Consider the following 17,222-nt stretch of genomic DNA (forward strand, 5'->3'; position numbering starts at 1 on the left):
CAACACATACTACATGCCATATCGCTAAAATGTCAGTCTTCAAAAAAAAAAAAAAAAAAAAAAAAAAGGTCTTTACTTATACTTCACTTGAATTTTCCAGAGAACACTTTAGTCTTGGGATAATTCAAAACAACACAAAATTCCTCCACCTCTTGCCTTGAACTTTTAGTCAGATTTAGGTAAACACTGACTTCTGATGCTCTACAGCATAGCAACCTGAAAATTAAATGTGGTTTAACCATTAACACTTTAGTTTCAATAAAAATTAAAGCAACACCTGTGTTTAAAATTTAATCAGATAACTTAGCCTCAAATATTCTATAAACTGTATTATTTATGTTTACGCAAAGAGAATTTATGAGCTCTAGGAAAGCCATCAAAGCCATTTCTTTTAGTCTTCTTTCCTATCAAGTTTTGCATTAAGCTCCTTAACTTGTGAGTATGGACATTCTAGAGATAACAGTGCTATCTCAAGTATTTTAACTACATTAGAAACTATTCAACTTTCTGGAAAGTAATGCTCTTGAACTTAACAGAATCATGCTGACCTACATGGCTCAAGTTAACAGTACATGTCCCACCACAGAAACACAAAACATACACTCACACACACACAAATATGTATCATACCTTTACTTATTTAAAATTTTATCAGGTGCCTACAAAACGTAAGTCATATGATTAGGAACTACAGAAAGGAAAAAGATTAATAAATCCTGTCCAGTTTCTTATTGTACACTGCTTTAGGTAAAGTTTCAAACAACTAACCAGTCTTTGTCACCTTGACAATATTATATGGTTAAATCAAAAAGGGCAGTGTATGAATAATTCTGTATCCTCAGCACAAAGCTCTGTGCCTGGTACATAAGAGGGAATCAGAAAATGTCAATTACATAAATGAAAGAATGAATCGCTACTCCCTTCAGCCCCCGCCCCCTAAAAATGGGGAGAAAATCAAGTGCATAGGGAGTAATAAGGAAAATGAGAAAAATTTTAACTACCTAATTTCAAGACTAGAGAGGATTTTAAGTAAGATCTCGATCACATTTTGAGATTATGGCTCTACCATTGTCTTATGTTTCTTTATGCTTCCATTTCCTCACCTGATAAGTAGAAATTTAGACTAGATAAATCCCCAAGGACCTTTTGGATTAAGAAGTATATAATTAGATGACCACACTAACAAAACAAATGCTGCTTGAATCAAGCATATCCATCCTCACACCCTGAACTGATATTCTGCTTCATCTCATCCAGCAAAATCAGAAAATTGTCTATGTATCTTACATTTATCTTATCCCTAAAAATAGTTGGTATAAAAAAGTTATCTTTATTCTACATTGTGATGGTACTTAGACTGACATGTTATAAGATGCCCAAATTAATGATTTGATTGTGATAAACAGCTTCTACCTAAGAGTTTCACCAACAGTTTTTCAAAATTATTCTTTCTCTATTGAAGTCACCTTCCTCTCCTTAAATATGTCCTTTTATTCACTGATATATTGTGTGCCAGACATTACTGTACAAAGTACTGAGGATACAGAAAGGAAAAATGGTGGTCAATGCCCTTAAAGAGACTTACTAAGAAACAAAGTGGCCCTACCCGGTTTGGTTCAGTGGATAGAGCATCGGGATGTGGACCAAAGGGTTCCAGGTTCGATTCCGGTCAAGGGCACGTACCTCAGTTGCAGGTTCCTCCCCGGACTGGGCTTTGGGACAGGGCACATGCAGGAGGCAACCAATGAATGTGTTTCTCTCTCATCGATGTTTCTCTTTGTCTTTCCCTCCCTCTTCCACTCGCCCTAAAAATCAACGGAAAAATATCCTCGGGTGAGGATTTAAAAAAAAAAGAAACAAAGTGTTTAGGGAACATGTGAACAAAATTAATTCCTTCAGGTTCAGAGAAGCTCACAGAGGACCTTGAAGAGTTAATAGAAGTTTGTAAGGCAGAGAGGTAAGGAACAACATGAACAAAGTATAAAACTTTGAGGGATTCCCAGAACAGCAATCAGTGATGCTGTGCACTGGCTTGCGAGAGAACTGGGGCTAAAGTCTAGAAAAGTACATGACTGTGACTGTGGATTATAAGAAGAATTAGGAATTTATTCTTTAGGTCAGCAGTACGTGCCAGCCCCACAGCAGTATATGAATTGTTTCCAATAGCACAGATGTTTTAGGGAGTCAATTTCCAGATCCTCAACATCCGTATTTACTCTTTCCTAAATCTGAACTGCCTAATGTAAAACATCATGCCAGTTCTCCAGCTAACCTCTTCTCTCAAAATCACCCTCCTGCCCTTTACAAAAGAAAGGCATTCCTTTCACCAATTTTACTATGGTACATTGGCTCAGGGTATAAAAAATCTTCATGGCATCAAGCAGATCTAATCCTAATAATAGAGAAACATGGTAATTAGCCGTACGACCGCTACCCTTCCCATCGGCTAATCAGGGTGATATGCAAATTAACTGCCAGCCAAGATGGCGGTTAACCACCAACCAAGATGGCGGTTAATTTGCATATACTGGCTCTGAGCGAAGACTGAAGACAACATGGAAGCCAAGGGCTATAGAAGGGAGCAAAGTAGAGGCCGCGGACACAGTAAAGGAGCCAAGGCTGCAGAGGCAGGAGGCGGGAGGGGAAACCCAGCCACAGCCACTGGGAGTGGGAGGGGAAACCAGGCAGCAGCGGCTGGGGGTGGATTGGGCAAACCCACCCAGATGGAGCGGCTGGGTGCGGGTTGGGAAAACCCAGCAGCAGCGGCTGGGGGTGGATGGAAAAACCCAGCAGCAGCGGCTGGGTGCGGGTTGGGCATACCCACCAAGATGGAGCAGCTGGGGGAGGGTTGGGAAAACCCACCAAGCAGGAGCAGCTGGGAGCAGTTTGGGAAAACCCAGCAGCAGCGGCTGGGTGAGGGTTGGGCAAACCCACCAAGCTGGAGCGGCTGGGTGCGGGTTGGGAAAACCCACCCAGATGGAGCGGCTGGGTGCGGGTTGGGCAAACCCACCTAGATGGAGCGGCTGGGGGCGGGTTGGGAAAACCCACCCAGATGGAGCGGCTGGGTGCGGGTTGGGAAAACCCACCAAGACTGAGCGGCTGGGGGCGGGTGGGGAAAACCCAGCAGCAGCGGCTGGGTGCGGGTTGGGCAAACCCACCCAGATAGTGCGGCTGGGGACGGGTTGGGAAAACCCACCCAGACTGAGCGGCTGGGGGCAGGTTGGGAAAACCCACCAAGCCAGAGCGGCTGGGAGCGAATTGGGCAAACCCAGCAGCAGTGGTTGTGGGCAGGTTGGGCAAACCCACCCAGCTGCAGCGGCTGGGGGCGGATTGGAAAAACCCAGCAGCAGCGGCTGGGGCGGGTTGGGCAAACCCACCCAGATGGAGCGGCTGGGTGCGGGTTGGGAAAACCCACCCAGATGGAGCGGCTGGGTGCGGGTTGGGCAAACCCACCCAGATGGAGCGGCTGGGGGCGGGTTGGGCAAACCCACCCAGATGGAGCGGCTGGGTGCGGGTTGGGAAAACCCACCAAGACTGAGCGGCTGGGGGCGGGTGGGGAAAACCCAGCAGCAGCGGCTGGGTGCAGGTTGGGCAAACCCACCCAGATGGTGCGGCTGGGGGCGGGTTGGGAAAACCCACCCAGACTGAGCGGCTGGGGGCGGGTTGGGAAAACCCACCAAGCCAGAGCGGCTGGGAGCGAATTGGGCAAACCCAGCAGCAGTGGTTGTGGGCAGGTTGGGCAAACCCACCCAGCTGCAGCGGCTGGGGGCGGATTGGAAAAACCCAGCAGCAGTGGTTGTGGGCAGGTTGGGCAAACCCACCCAGCTGCAGCGGCTGGGGGCGGATTGGAAAAACCCAGCAGCAGCGGCTGGGGGCGGGTTGGGAAAACCCACCAAGCTGGAGCGGCTGGGGGTGGGAGTGAAGCCTACCTCAGCAGGTTTTGCTCCCTTCTCTGCTTTGCTCCAGCCATAGTAAGCCCTATTCTTGCAGGAATCTTCCTGCAAGGGGCCTCTAGTTTATAATATTAGTGCCAGTGAGAATTATTTTATTCAAGGAACCATAAAGCATCTATATGAGTTTAGGTTTTCCTATCTTATACACTGTTCATTTAAGAACAAAGTATGGAGAAAGAAATGGGAGTTCTAACTTCATATATATCATAGTGTGGTGGGAGTCATAAGAATTTTCCCTGAACCAGTAAAAACTTAAAAAAAAAAAAAAAAAAAAAAAAAAGAAACCCCTTTTGAGAAAAGCAAAGTGTTGAAAGGCACCATCTTATTGTAAGCTGTGTGGCTAATCTGTTAATTAGACTTGGATATGGAATACAGATCAACTCATTTGACTGAATAGCAAATGAAGCCAGACTTTTTACAACTAGAACTGAATGTGATTTGGCTGTATGACTTGACAATGAGAGCTATCTTTTACCAATTAAGTTATATGGTAGCTATTTTCCATAAATGGAATATAGGAAATTTGCTAGAAATAAATATTTAACACACATAAAGGTGTTTAATTTTTTTAAAGATTGTTTTGGCCAAGATGTAATAATAGCATTTTAATTTTCCCAAACCTCTGAGCATATTAAGATAAATAATTGGTAGTCTTTTGACAAGTCTTGGTAAAACCCTTTTCCAAGAAAATGAGAAAACTGAAACTTTAATTTCTAAATGAATTGGATTGAATTGTGTTGCCCCCTTCCCCCGAAAAATCTGCTCAACTATGTATTTAAAATTTTAAAACGAAAAACCATTTTAGATGGCAAGATATGTGACGGGGTACAAAGTTTTCAAAATTCTTTTAAGAGAGAAGTAAACAAATTTGAAGACTATTGCTTTAGGTAATGAGAATCCCTAAGAATTCAATAGCCTTGATGCTTTTAAAATGGTTATCCTAAATACTCTTCGAGCAATGCTATCCCAACTAAATCGAATTTTCCATCCTATAATCAAATACAAATTCTAAAGTGCACATTAAATATATGTATACAAACTACAGCACACTCAACAAACCTGTTGAAAACACTTGGTGTGGGACTGTGATCCCGCTCCCGCTCCCGCTCTCTGGTGCGCTCTCTCTCTCTGTCTCGATCACGATCTCGGTCTCGGTCCCGGTCTCGGTCCCTGTCTCGATCTCGGTCCTTCTCTCTCCTTGAATAATAGTCCCACTGCTTGCTGGTGTCCACAAGACTAGGCCATGAAGGAGCAGAACCAGGAAGGTGGGGAAAGGCAACTAAAGAAAAAACATACACAAAACAAAACATAAGTTTTGGTACTTAAAAAACAATAGAAAAAACAAGAAGTACTAGAAAATAAAGACAAAATTCCCACCAAAAGTGCTTCATTAGATTATAATGCAAAGTTAATTTATAACCAGAAAAGATAAATGTCATAGTGTGAATACCCACAGATTGGGGGAATATGAAGAAACAAACCTTAAAGACTTAACATAATCATTTTGCAGGGTGAACAGTAACCAGAAATAGATACACCACAAAATTCCCCTTATCAAAAATGTAAACCAGAATAAATTAGGACATCTTCAAAGTATTGAGAGAAAATGATAGTCAACCTAGGAACATGTATTCAACAATTTATATTTTAAAAATAAGAAAAAAGCAAAGACATCCATAAACAAAAAGAACAAATGTTATAATCAACAGAGTTCACCGAAAGATAGATGTACAATGCATTTTAAGAGTAACACAAACACACACACACACACACACGAATGTATAATTTCAAAACAATATAGGGAAAAACAGAATTTTTTAAAACTGCCAATTCAAAAAAGACTTGGATAATATGGGGGTTGGGTAGACAAGTTTATTAGCTCAACAATCAGCACAATATAAAAGGGACTGAATTCATCAGTTACATAACAGAGATTTTTGATTTGTACTTTGAATAATTCCTATTATATTCTGATTATAAGACATAAAAACACAGAATGGTTAATAGCAAAGGATGTAAGAAAAAAATATTAATACCCCTCAATCTACTTATGAGTAGCTATACTAATGACAAAGCAGAAGCATATAGTAAGGACTAGAGGCCTGGTGCACAACATTCATGCACTCGGGGAGGCGGTCCCTCAACCCAACCTGCACCCTCCCAGTCCAGGAGCCGTCAGTCGGACATCCTTGGAGCTGCTGCGGAGGTGGAAGAGGCTCCCGCCACCGCCACTGCACTCACCAGCTCAGGGCTTCTGTGAAAGCGCACTGACAGCCAGGGTCAGCTCCGTCTGCCCCCTGGTGGTCAGTGCACATCATTGCAACCGGTCGTTCCGTCGTTCGGTTAATTTGCCTATTAACCTTTTATTATATAGGACTAGTGGCCCGGTACACGAAATTCGTTCACGGGTTTGGGGGGGGGGGGGTTGTCCCAGTCTGCACCCTCTCCAATCTGGGATCCCTCTAGGGATGTCCTACTGCCGGATCGGGCCCAAACCGGCAGTCGAATATCCCCCTCACAATTCGGGACTGCTGGCTCCTAACTGCTCACCTGTCTACCTGCCTGATCATGCCTAACCACTCTACCTGCAGGCCTTCTTGCCCCCAACTGCCCCCACCCCCCCTGCTGGCTTGCTCACCCCCAACTGCCCCCCACCCCGCCGGCCTAATCGCCAACTACCCTCCTCTCCTGGCCTGATTGCCCCTAACCACCTTTGCCTTGGCCCCGCCACCATGGCTTTGTCCGGAAGGATGTCCAGAACGTCTCCTGGTCTAATTAGCATATTACCCTTTTATTATCATAGATTACCTGGGAAAGAAAGGATAACAAAATGAAGATGAAAATGTAACTCACCAAGAAGACAGAACAAATATAACTTCCAGATATCTAACGTAGCCTTAATATTTGGAGAGTAAGAGATAATAGAAATTCAAGTAGAAATAGAAAAATCCAAAATGATTCAATTATTAATACCTTAAGCAAAAATTGCTATAGATTTGAGCAAAACATTGTTAACAAGGTTGATAATAAACAACAGAATACTCATTCTTCTCAAGCACATATGAAACATTAATAAAAATATACTATGTACTTTCAGAGGATCAGTAAAATAAACAAGTTTTCTGACCACCATGCAATTTAAATTAGTAAAACAAAATTTACGGGAAATTAATCTCCATACATTTCAAATTAAAAACACATTTCTGATAACTAAGGTGTCAAAAAAAAAAATTTAAACATTTAGGAATTGACTTCAGAGATAGATTCCTCTCTCTAAAATCAATTTTAAAAAATGAAAACAGCCGAAACCGGTTTGGCTCAGTGGATAGAGCATCGGCCTGCGGACTGAGGGGTCTCAGGTTCGATTCCGGTCAAGGGCATGTGCCTGGGTTGCGGGCATATCCCCAGTGGGAGATGTGCAGGAGGCGGCTGATCGATGTTTCTCTCCCATCGATGTTTCTGACTCTCTATCTCTCTCCCTTCCTCTCTGTAAAAAATCAATAAAATATATTTTTTAAAAAAAAAGTTTAAAAAATGAAAACAGCCGTAACCGGTTTGGCTCAGTGGATAGAGCATGGGCCTGTGGACTAAAGGGTCCCAGGTTCGATTCCAGTCAAGGGCATGTACCTTGGTTGTGGGCACATCCCAGTAGGAGATGTGCAGGAGACAGCTGAATCAATGTTTCTCTCTCATCGATGTTTCTAACTCTCTATCTCTCTCTCTTCCTCTGTAAAAAAATCAATAAAATATATATTTTTTAAAAAATGACGACAGCCAACAGCCAATACAACAGTAGCTGCCTGGTGTGAGTGAATCAAAAATTTTTAAAAATTAAAAATAGCTCAGCTGGCATGGCTCAGTGATTGAACATCAACCTATGAACTAGGAGGTTAAGGTTCAATTCCCAGTCGGGCACATGCACGGACTGTGGGCTCGGTCCCCAGAGTGGGGAGTGCAAGAGGCAGCCGATCAATGATTTTCTGTCATCATTGATGTTTCTCTCTCTCTCTCCCTCACCATTCCCAAAATCAATAAAAATGTTTGGGGGTTTTTTTTGTGTTTTTTTTTTTTTTTTTAAAAGAGATGCAAACTGTCCTGGAGGGAAATTTAATCTTTAAGAAACTACATTAGAAAAGGTGGTGCATAACCCATGGTCACAGACAATAGTGTGCTAAAGGTAGGCAGGAAACAGGTTGGGCAAAAAAAGGGGAAAATGAGAGACATTTGTATATAGTACTGTCAATAATAAAAGTAAACAAACAAAAAAAGAAAATATGGAAAATTAATGTAAGAACTTAGAAAAGCACAGAATAATCTAACAGAAGGGAGATACTAAAGATAATAGTAGAAATCAAATAAACAGAAAACTACCACACAATTAAAAAAGCAGAAAGTTGGTTTTTGAAGACTAGACAAATAAAAAACGACAATCTCTAACAAGATTACAAAAAAGATGTCACATAAACAATATTAGAACCAAAAAGGGACCACAACTACAGATCTTGCAGAGATTAAACAATAAATAAACTATTATACACTTGATACCAACACATTTATAAACTTAGCTCAGTCTCCTTCTTAAAAATAAATTACCAAAGGAAAGTGACTCAAGAATAAAAAAAAAAACCTTAATCATCCTATAACTATTAAAGATATTAAATCAGTAATTAAAAACCTTCCCACAAAACCTGATTGTTTTACAGCTGAGTTTTTATGAGCTTCCTAGAGGCCTGGTGCACGAAAATTTGTGCACTCGAGGGGGGGGGGGTCCCTCAGCCCGGTCTGCACCCTCTCACAATCAAGGACTCCTCAGGTAGGGTCCCTAGGCCTGGCCTGAGATCAGGGCCTATCAGGGCTTTCCTTCCCCCAGCTGCAGGCAGCTGGCCCCATCCCCGCTGCTAACACTGTCTGGCATCTGTGCAGCACTGCCCTCACCTCCCCTGCCACTGTTGGCCTCCCTCTGCAGGCGACAGGCGTGGGGTGCAATGGCTTGGCTGGCCTGGGCCTCCCTCTACGGGGTGAATGCTGGACGGCCACACACCTGCCAGAGCGTCGCTGCTGGTGGCCTGGGCCTCCCTCTTTCTTTGCTGGGGGGCAGGACCAGCCCTGCAAGGGGCCATCTGCCTACCTGATTGCCCCTAACTGCTGGCCAGCCTGCCGACCTGATTGCCCCTGCCTACCTGATCACCCCTAACCGCTGGTCTGCCTGCCTGCCTGATCACCCCTAACTGCTTGCAGGGGCCATCTTCCTACCTGATTGTCCCTGACTGCTGGCTGGCCTGCCTACCTGATCACCCCTAACCACTCTGGCCTGCCTGCCTGATGCTTGGGGGCGGGGCCAGCCTTGCAAGGGGCCTTGGTGGTTCTAGTCTCTGGTCATTCCGGTCGTTACACTTATGGTGGCTGGCATTTTATTATATAGGATACAGTATAGACCATTCTAATATTACACAAACTTCCAGAGAATAGGCAAAAAAGACCATTCTCTAACTTATCCCATGTGGCTTGTATAACCTCAATACCAAAATCAGTTAAGGATAGTACAAATAAAGGAAAATCACAGACCAATCTTACATATAAACTTAGATGTCAAAATCCTAGACAAATCAGTATTTTTTAAAGTAATTAATCATGACGAAGTTAGATGTCAGCAAATAAATAGTGCCTAATATTAGAAAAATATTATAAATAATAGACTAAAGAACAGTATAATCATCTCAGAAAGCAGCTGATAAAAATCAATATTCATACAGTTCAAAAGCACTTGGAAAATTAGAAGGAATTTTCCTTAATCTGATGTAGGGTTCTATAAAAAACCTAACACTAAAGTAGTAAAAATTATAAAAGTGTAAAAAAAAAAAAAAAAAAAGATGTAAGACAAGAACTCCACTTTCAATACTTCGTTATATGGAGGTCTTAGAACATAAGATAAAGGGGGAGGGGAGCACAGTTATTACCTGCTGATATTATTGTCTGAAGAGACTTGACAAATTATAGTGAGAGTTCAACAGGTAAATGGCTACATGATCAATATATGTATCTTTTTATTTATGTATATATCTGTATTTACATAGAAATATACATAAATAAAACAAAAACCAATTCTATTTCTAAATATAGGCAAACAGAACACACAGTTCAAATGAATATATCATTTACAACAACAAAAGCTTAGGTGCCTATGACTAAATCTAATTGAAGAAATCCAAGTGTATAGAGATAATTATATAACTGAAACACATTAAAAAACATCTCTTTAAATGAAGAGTGAGGCCTTGTTCATAGGTGAAATCATGATGTAAGGCATGAATTCCACACAAACTGATCTAGAGCATCAACTGAATTCCAACACTATGGTATAAGAGCAAGGACTCCAGAGCCAGGCTGCATGGTTTCAAATCGTGACTCTGCCACTTATTGTGGAAAGTGGGAAAATGACTTAATCTGGCTGTTCTTCAACTTCCACCTTCATAAAGTGAAAATAATAACAGTATGCCTACTTTGTAAGGCTGTTAGTATTACATTAGTTAACAGTGTTTGTCATATAATAAGCATAATATATTTGCCAGTTATTAATCAAAATTTCAACAGCTTTTCATGAAACTTGTAAAACTGATTCTAAAATGAAATGCAAGAGCAATGGCTCAAGAATACTTCTGAAGCTAAATAAGCTACATTCTGCTAAATGAGATAGCAGAGCTACTATAAAATTTATATGTAAGATAGTGTAGCATTATTAGCACAAGATAGTAGTTAAATAAACCAAATGAATAGTCTAGAGAGCAAATAAACAGATTCAAGCATACATGGAAACTGGATACATGAATGGAGATGACACTATAGATCCCTCAGGAAGGATAGACTTATTCAACAAATAGCACTCGGACAATTATACCTTTACTCTATAACATAAGCAAAAAATAATTTTCTAGATGGGTTAAGGATGTACACATAAAAAACAAAATTTGAAAACTTTTAAGGGAGCCTTAGCTGGTATTGCTTAGTGGGTAAAGCATCAGCCTGCAAAGAGTCTTGGGTTCAATTCCTGGTCAAGAGCATGGTACCTCAGCTGCAGGTTCAATCCCCAGCCCCAGTCAGGAGCATGTATGGGAGGCAACCAATCAGAGTGTTTCTCTCAAGGTGATGTTTCTCTATCTCCCTCTCCGCCCCACCTCTAAAAAAACACAGGAAAAATATCCCCAGGTAAGGATTAAAAAAAACCAAAAAACTTTGGGGGGAAACTATGCATAGGAAAATATTTTTTTAAATATACTTAAGGTTGAGAAAGTCAAGATCCAAATATAAACCCACAATTAAAATGTATGACTTTACACAGCTGATGGAAGTATATGACAATTTTAATTTATTTGCCATTGGAATGTTCTCTTTTGAGTGGCTTATTATAATTATCTCTACAATACACACTGTTCACACAGTCATAATAATGTAAATAAGGTTATTGTTTGGTTTTTAGAATAAAAACCTTGCCAGGGCACAGATAATTTTGGTTGCAGGACAGAATATAAATATTGTAAGTAGGAGTACAGCTGGCCAAAGTTGGAAAGCAGGGAGGGAGGAAGACGTAAAGGCTTAGAAAGATGAACAGTTGTGATTGATGGTATAAGAAAAAGAGGGTAGGTATACAAATAAAAAAAGGAAGAAAAATAATGTTAAAATTTCCCTGGTGGGGAAAAGGAGATAGTAAGTAAACAAGATACATGTTTATCATAGTAGAAAGATAACACATGGCATCTGAAGTTATATAAATAAGAAATAGGTAATAATATTATGTAGAAATGCCATGCAGACTATAAGAACTAAAAACCATTAAAAGTGCTTATGTTCTTCCATATTCCTTCAAAAAAATTAAACTAGGTCTTATTTTATAAGCACAATCTCCATTCCAAAGCTTTGACAAGATAAAGAAAACTCCTAACTTTCTTGTATTTAATTTTTACAATGTTTATCATTATTATTACTTTAAAAATCCTTTATTTTAAAAAAAAGTCTCAGAGAAGAGCTGGGGGTGGTAAACAGTGGGCAGAAAATGCCTGCTTCGGGGATTAAAATTTTGCATATATTACTTTGAGGAAAAGTAAAATCCTATATAATAAAAGCATAGTATGCAAATTTTCCCCTCGACTGTGATTTCATCTGGAGTTTGACCAGGGGAAGGGAGGGAGGCCCCAGCCAACAGCTGGCAGCTGCTAGGGATCCTATCAAGGATGAATTTCATGCACTGGGCCTCTAATGTTTAATAAGCATTTTTTAAAATGAAATCTTCCATAAAGAAACTATGCATGTAATCTCAAGAATAAAGTCTTCTTTCTGATAGGAGTTACTCCTCATGTTCACTTACATTGCAAAACATACACAAGGAATTTAGTCACAAATAACAAAATGACAAGCACTATAAGAGGTAAAAATTTTAATTAATTTAATCGGTAATGCTTACCAAGTACTTACATATTACAGGTACTGTGCTCAGCACTTTATGTTCAAACTTCATTTTGCAGATGAGGAAAACGATCTATGTTATTTAACTTATCCAAAGTTACTAAGATAAGATGGACTCAGGACTCAAACCTAGGCTAACTGCAGGGCCTATTTTTAAAAATTATGCTAACACTCCCTAACAGTGTAGAAAAGGGAAGGAACTTGGAGCTTGTTGGAGATGGTAGGGATAATCGAATAAAACAGCTAATATTTGAGTGTTTATTAAATGGCAGGACAAAGGTGCTTTAATGTATTCTCAGTGAATTTCATCTTATGGGAAAATTTTGTTCTCCATTTAATGGTTGAATACCTACAAAAGACATATAAACAAAGATTTCAACCCAGTGAGTATGACTTCCTGGGAACTCATTTAAAAAGAAAAAAAAGGTGATATAATCAGTGAAACAAGTCAGTCAACAGAAAGACTACCTTTTTGTTGTTGTTAATCCTCACCAGTAGATATTTTTTTCCATTGATTTTCAGAGAGAGTGGAAGGGCGGGGGAGAGACAGAGATAGAGAAACATCGATTGGTTACCTTCCTCATGCACCCAAACTGGGTCCAGGGATGGAGCCTACAACCCAGGTATGCGTCCTTGACCAGAATGGAACCCAAGACCCTTTGATCTGCAAATCAACACTGTATACACTGAGCCAAACCAGCCAGGGCAACAGAAAGACTACTTTTTGATATGAATGAATGGCATATGTGGCTTTGAACAAGGTGGGTCTGCAGGACAGTACAACCCTCTGATACATATATCTAAAAGGTAACTGTAAGTATATGATACTTATAGCAAACCCATCACCAAGACTTATAAATTCTACTGTATAAGACTTTCAACTATTCAATTTCCTCCATTCCCCAATGGTACTACCTGAAAAAAGGACATCATAATTTCTTCCCAAGGATACAGTTGTATACCACTTAATGACAGAGATACGTTCTACAAAATATATTAGGCAATTTCCTTGTACAAACATCAGAGTGTACTTACACAAATTTAGATGGTACGGCCTACTGTACACCTATGCTATCTGGTATAGCCTACTGATCCTATGCTACAAACCTGTACAGCAAGCATGTCAAACTCGCAGGCCACAGGCCATATGCAGTGCACAACGAATATTTTTGCGACCCAGCCAATATAATGGTATGTAAGAAATATCTTGCCAAAACCGGTTTGGCTCAGTGGATAGAGCGTCGGCCTGCGGACTGAAGGGTCCCAGGTTCGATTCCGGTCAAGGGCATGTATCTGGGTTGCGGGCAAATCCCCAGTAGGAGATGTGCAGGAGGCAGCTGATCGATGTTTCTCTCTCATCGATGTTTCTAACTCTCTATCTCTCTCCCTTCCTCTCTGTAAAAAAATCAATAAAATATATTTAAAGAAAAATACCTTAATAAAAATTTCGTAACTTATTTTTTATAATATACTACTATACATAATCTACACTAATAAAAGAGAAACATGGTAATTAGTGTCACTCCGCTACCCTTCCCATTGGCTAATCAGCGAGATATGCAAATTAACTGACAGCCAAGATGGCGGCCGGCAGCCAGGCAGCTTGAAACTAACATGAGGCTTGCTTGCCTCAGTGACGGAGGAAACCAACGTTCCCCCCCTGCGGCTGCAGGCCTCTGAGCCTGCAGTTTAAGAAACTATGTAACAAATACCACCCTGACTTCAGCCAGTAGGATCGCAACATTGTAAGCAAAGGCCAGAAACCTACTTTCAGCAGCAGAGGCCTAAGAGGTGGAGCCAAGCCTCAAGCTAAAGCTGGCCCAGAATAAAAAAAAAAAAAAAAAAAAGGAAAAAAGGAGCGGTTGGGAGCTTCAGTCACCCCCAGCCTGAAAACAGCCCTCAGCCCCTCACCCAGACTGGCCAGGCACCCCAGTGTGGACCCCCACCCTGAAGGGTGTGTGACCAGCTGCAAACAGCCATCATCCCCTCACCCAGGCTGGCCAGGCACCCCAGTGGGGACCCCCACCCTGATCCGGGACACCCTTCAGGGCAAACCAGCCGGGCCCCACCAGGCCTCTATGCTATATAGTAAAAGGGTAATATGCCTCCCAGCACCGGGATCAGCGGAGCCGCGAGGCCTCCTGGCACCGGGATCAGCATGACAGTGGGCAGCACCCAAACCCCCTGATCGGCCCTGCTCTGTGTGTGACAGGGTGCGGCACCCCAACCCCGCCCCCCCCCCCCCCCCCCCCGCACGGGCCCTGCTCTGTGTGTGACGGGGTAGAGCCATAACCTCCCCATTGGCCCTGCCCTGAGTGTGAGAGTGGTGGCGCCCCAACCCCCTGATCGGCCCTGCTCTGTGGGTGATAGAGGGCGGTGCCCCAACCCTCCCCCCCACCCCCCACGGGTCCTGCTCTGTGTGTGACGGGGTAGAGCCATAACCTCCCCATCAGCCCTGCTGTGTGTGTGACAGTGGTGGCGCCCCAACCCCCTGATCTGCCTGGCTCTGTGGGTGATAGAGGGCGGCGCCCCAACCCCCTGATCGGCCCTCCTCTGTGGGTGATAGAGGGCGGTGCCCCAACACCCCCCCCCCACAGGCCCTGCTCTGTGTGTGAAAGGGTAGAGCCATAACCTCCCCATCAGCCCTGCTCTGTGTGTGACAGTGGTGGCGCCCCAACCCCCTAATCCACCCTGCTCTGTGGGTGATAGAGGGCGGCGCCCCAACCCGCTGATCCGCCCTGCTCTGTGTGTGACAGGGGACGATGCCCCAACTCCCCTATCGGCCCTACTCTGTGAGTGACAGGGGGGAGCTCCCCAACCCCCTGATGGGCCCTGCTCTGTGCATGACAGGGTACGGAGCCCCAACCCCCCTGATGGGCCCTGCTGTGTGCGTGACAGGGGGCAGCGCCCCAACCCCGATTGGCCCTGTTCTGTGCGTGACAGGGGGTGGCGCTGCAACCTCCCAATCCGCCCTGCTCTGTGCATGACAGGGGGCGGCGCCCCAACTCCCCAATCGGCCCTGCTCTGAGCCCGACCAGGGGCTGCACCTAGGGATTGGGCCTGCCCTCTGCCACCCGGGAGCAGGCCTAAGCCAGCAGGTCGTTATCTCCCGAGGGGTCCCAGACTGCAAGAGGGCACAGGCCGGGCTGAGGAACCCCCCCTGCCCCCAGTGCACAAATTTTTGTGCACCAGGCCTCTAGTTATTAATAATGAACTACAATGTTTGCTAATGACTGATTACTATAATCGTGTTGCATTCATTTCCCTTAGACGCAGGCGCACCATTTCTCTCCACTAATACCAACAGCAAATATTTTAGCAGCTGACTGCCACATCATTAGTCTTCTACTGACTTGTTTGGTCTGCACAACAGGAAAGATTTTGCTTTTGGAAAACAAGAAAAATAGGTTTATTTGCGTTACACTTATTAATTTGTGCAATTATTCAGTGTCTATTAAGTTAATGTTCAAGAAAAAATATTAATTTTTATTAAAAAGTTATATTATTTTAACAATTACTCATTTATATTTCAGCCCTTTGCATTCATCATGTCTCTATTGAAATAAACCTAAGTTTCTATGAAAAAGGAAGCTTTTGTTTTCTTGCAGCCTACATAAACTTAAACCTTGTTTATATGGCTCAGGTTAGCCTTTGAGTATCACATGCTTACTGTACAGCATGTTACTGTACAAAACAATACAAGATTACATCAAGCACAAGAGAAAATTAAGCAATTAAGTGATGCAGTAAACATGAGGTGTATGAGGCTGGCATAACATGGCATATTGTATTATAGCAAACTTTTTTTATAAGTAGAAAGAGCACACTGTAAAAATAATAATAAAAAGTATAGTATATTAAATACATTAACTAGTAACATAATGTTTTATCATCAAATATCATGTACTGTACATAACTGTATGTGCTATACTTTTATATGACTGGCAACACAGTAGGTGCACTTACAATAGCATCACCAGAAACATGTAGTGCATTACAACAGCTATGATGTGACTAGGTGATGGGAATTTTTTAGCTCCATTATAATCTTACTAGAGGCCGATGCACAAAATTCATGCAAGGGCCTTGGCTCCGGTCCCTGCCACCTCTGCCGTGACCCCCACCCGCTGCGGCTTATGTCCAGAAGGAAGGACATCTAGAAGGATGTCCGGAAGGACCTCCGGCCTAATTAGCATATTATGCTTTTATTATTATAGACTAGAGGACCAGTGCACAAAATTTGTGCACAGGAGGGGGGGGGTGGTCTCTCAGCCCAGCCTGCACCCTTCCCAATATGGGAACCCTTGGGGGATGTCCAAATGACGGTTTAGGCCTGATCCCGCAACCGGCAGTTGGACAACCTTCTCACAATCTGGGACTGCTGGCTCCTAACCACTCACCTGCCTGATCACCCCTAACTGCCTCTGCCTGTTTGCCTGATCGCCCCTAACCACCTCTGCCTGCCAGCCTGATCACCCCTAACCACCTCTGCCTGTCAGCCTGATCGTCCCCCAACAGCTCTCCTGCCGGCCCGATCGCCTCCCCAAATTGCCCTCCCCTGCCTATCTGTTTCCCCCCAACTGCCCTCCCCTGCCAGCCTGATCATCCCCTAACTGCTTGCTCCCTCATACCAACCTGATCTCACCCCTAACTGCTTGTTCCTCTGCGCCGGCCTGATCTCACCCCTAACTGATTGCTCCTCTGCTGGCCTGATCGCCCCTAACCGCCTTTGCCTCGGCCCCCACCACCATGGCTTTGTCCAGAAGGTCTAATTAGCATATTAACCTTTTCTTAGTATAGATGGGATACAGT

General features: G+C 43.0%; 1 protein-coding gene across 17 annotated transcripts in view; it reads right to left on the bottom strand.

The window, feature by feature from the left end:
• Window positions 1–17,222, bottom strand: part of FIP1L1 (factor interacting with PAPOLA and CPSF1) — a 104,163-nt gene that overhangs the window by 10,762 nt on the left and 76,179 nt on the right. For all 17 annotated transcript variants that reach the window (XM_059671208.1, XM_059671247.1, XM_059671228.1 and 14 more), the window contains one exon: window positions 5,013–5,232. In XM_059671208.1, coding sequence (XP_059527191.1) covers window positions 5,013–5,232 — 220 coding nt within the window. The remainder of the gene's footprint in view (window positions 1–5,012; window positions 5,233–17,222) is intronic.

The sequence above is a fragment of the Myotis daubentonii genome, chromosome 1 (assembly GCF_963259705.1).
Source record: "Myotis daubentonii chromosome 1, mMyoDau2.1, whole genome shotgun sequence".
Lineage (NCBI taxonomy): Eukaryota > Metazoa > Chordata > Mammalia > Chiroptera > Vespertilionidae > Myotis > Myotis daubentonii.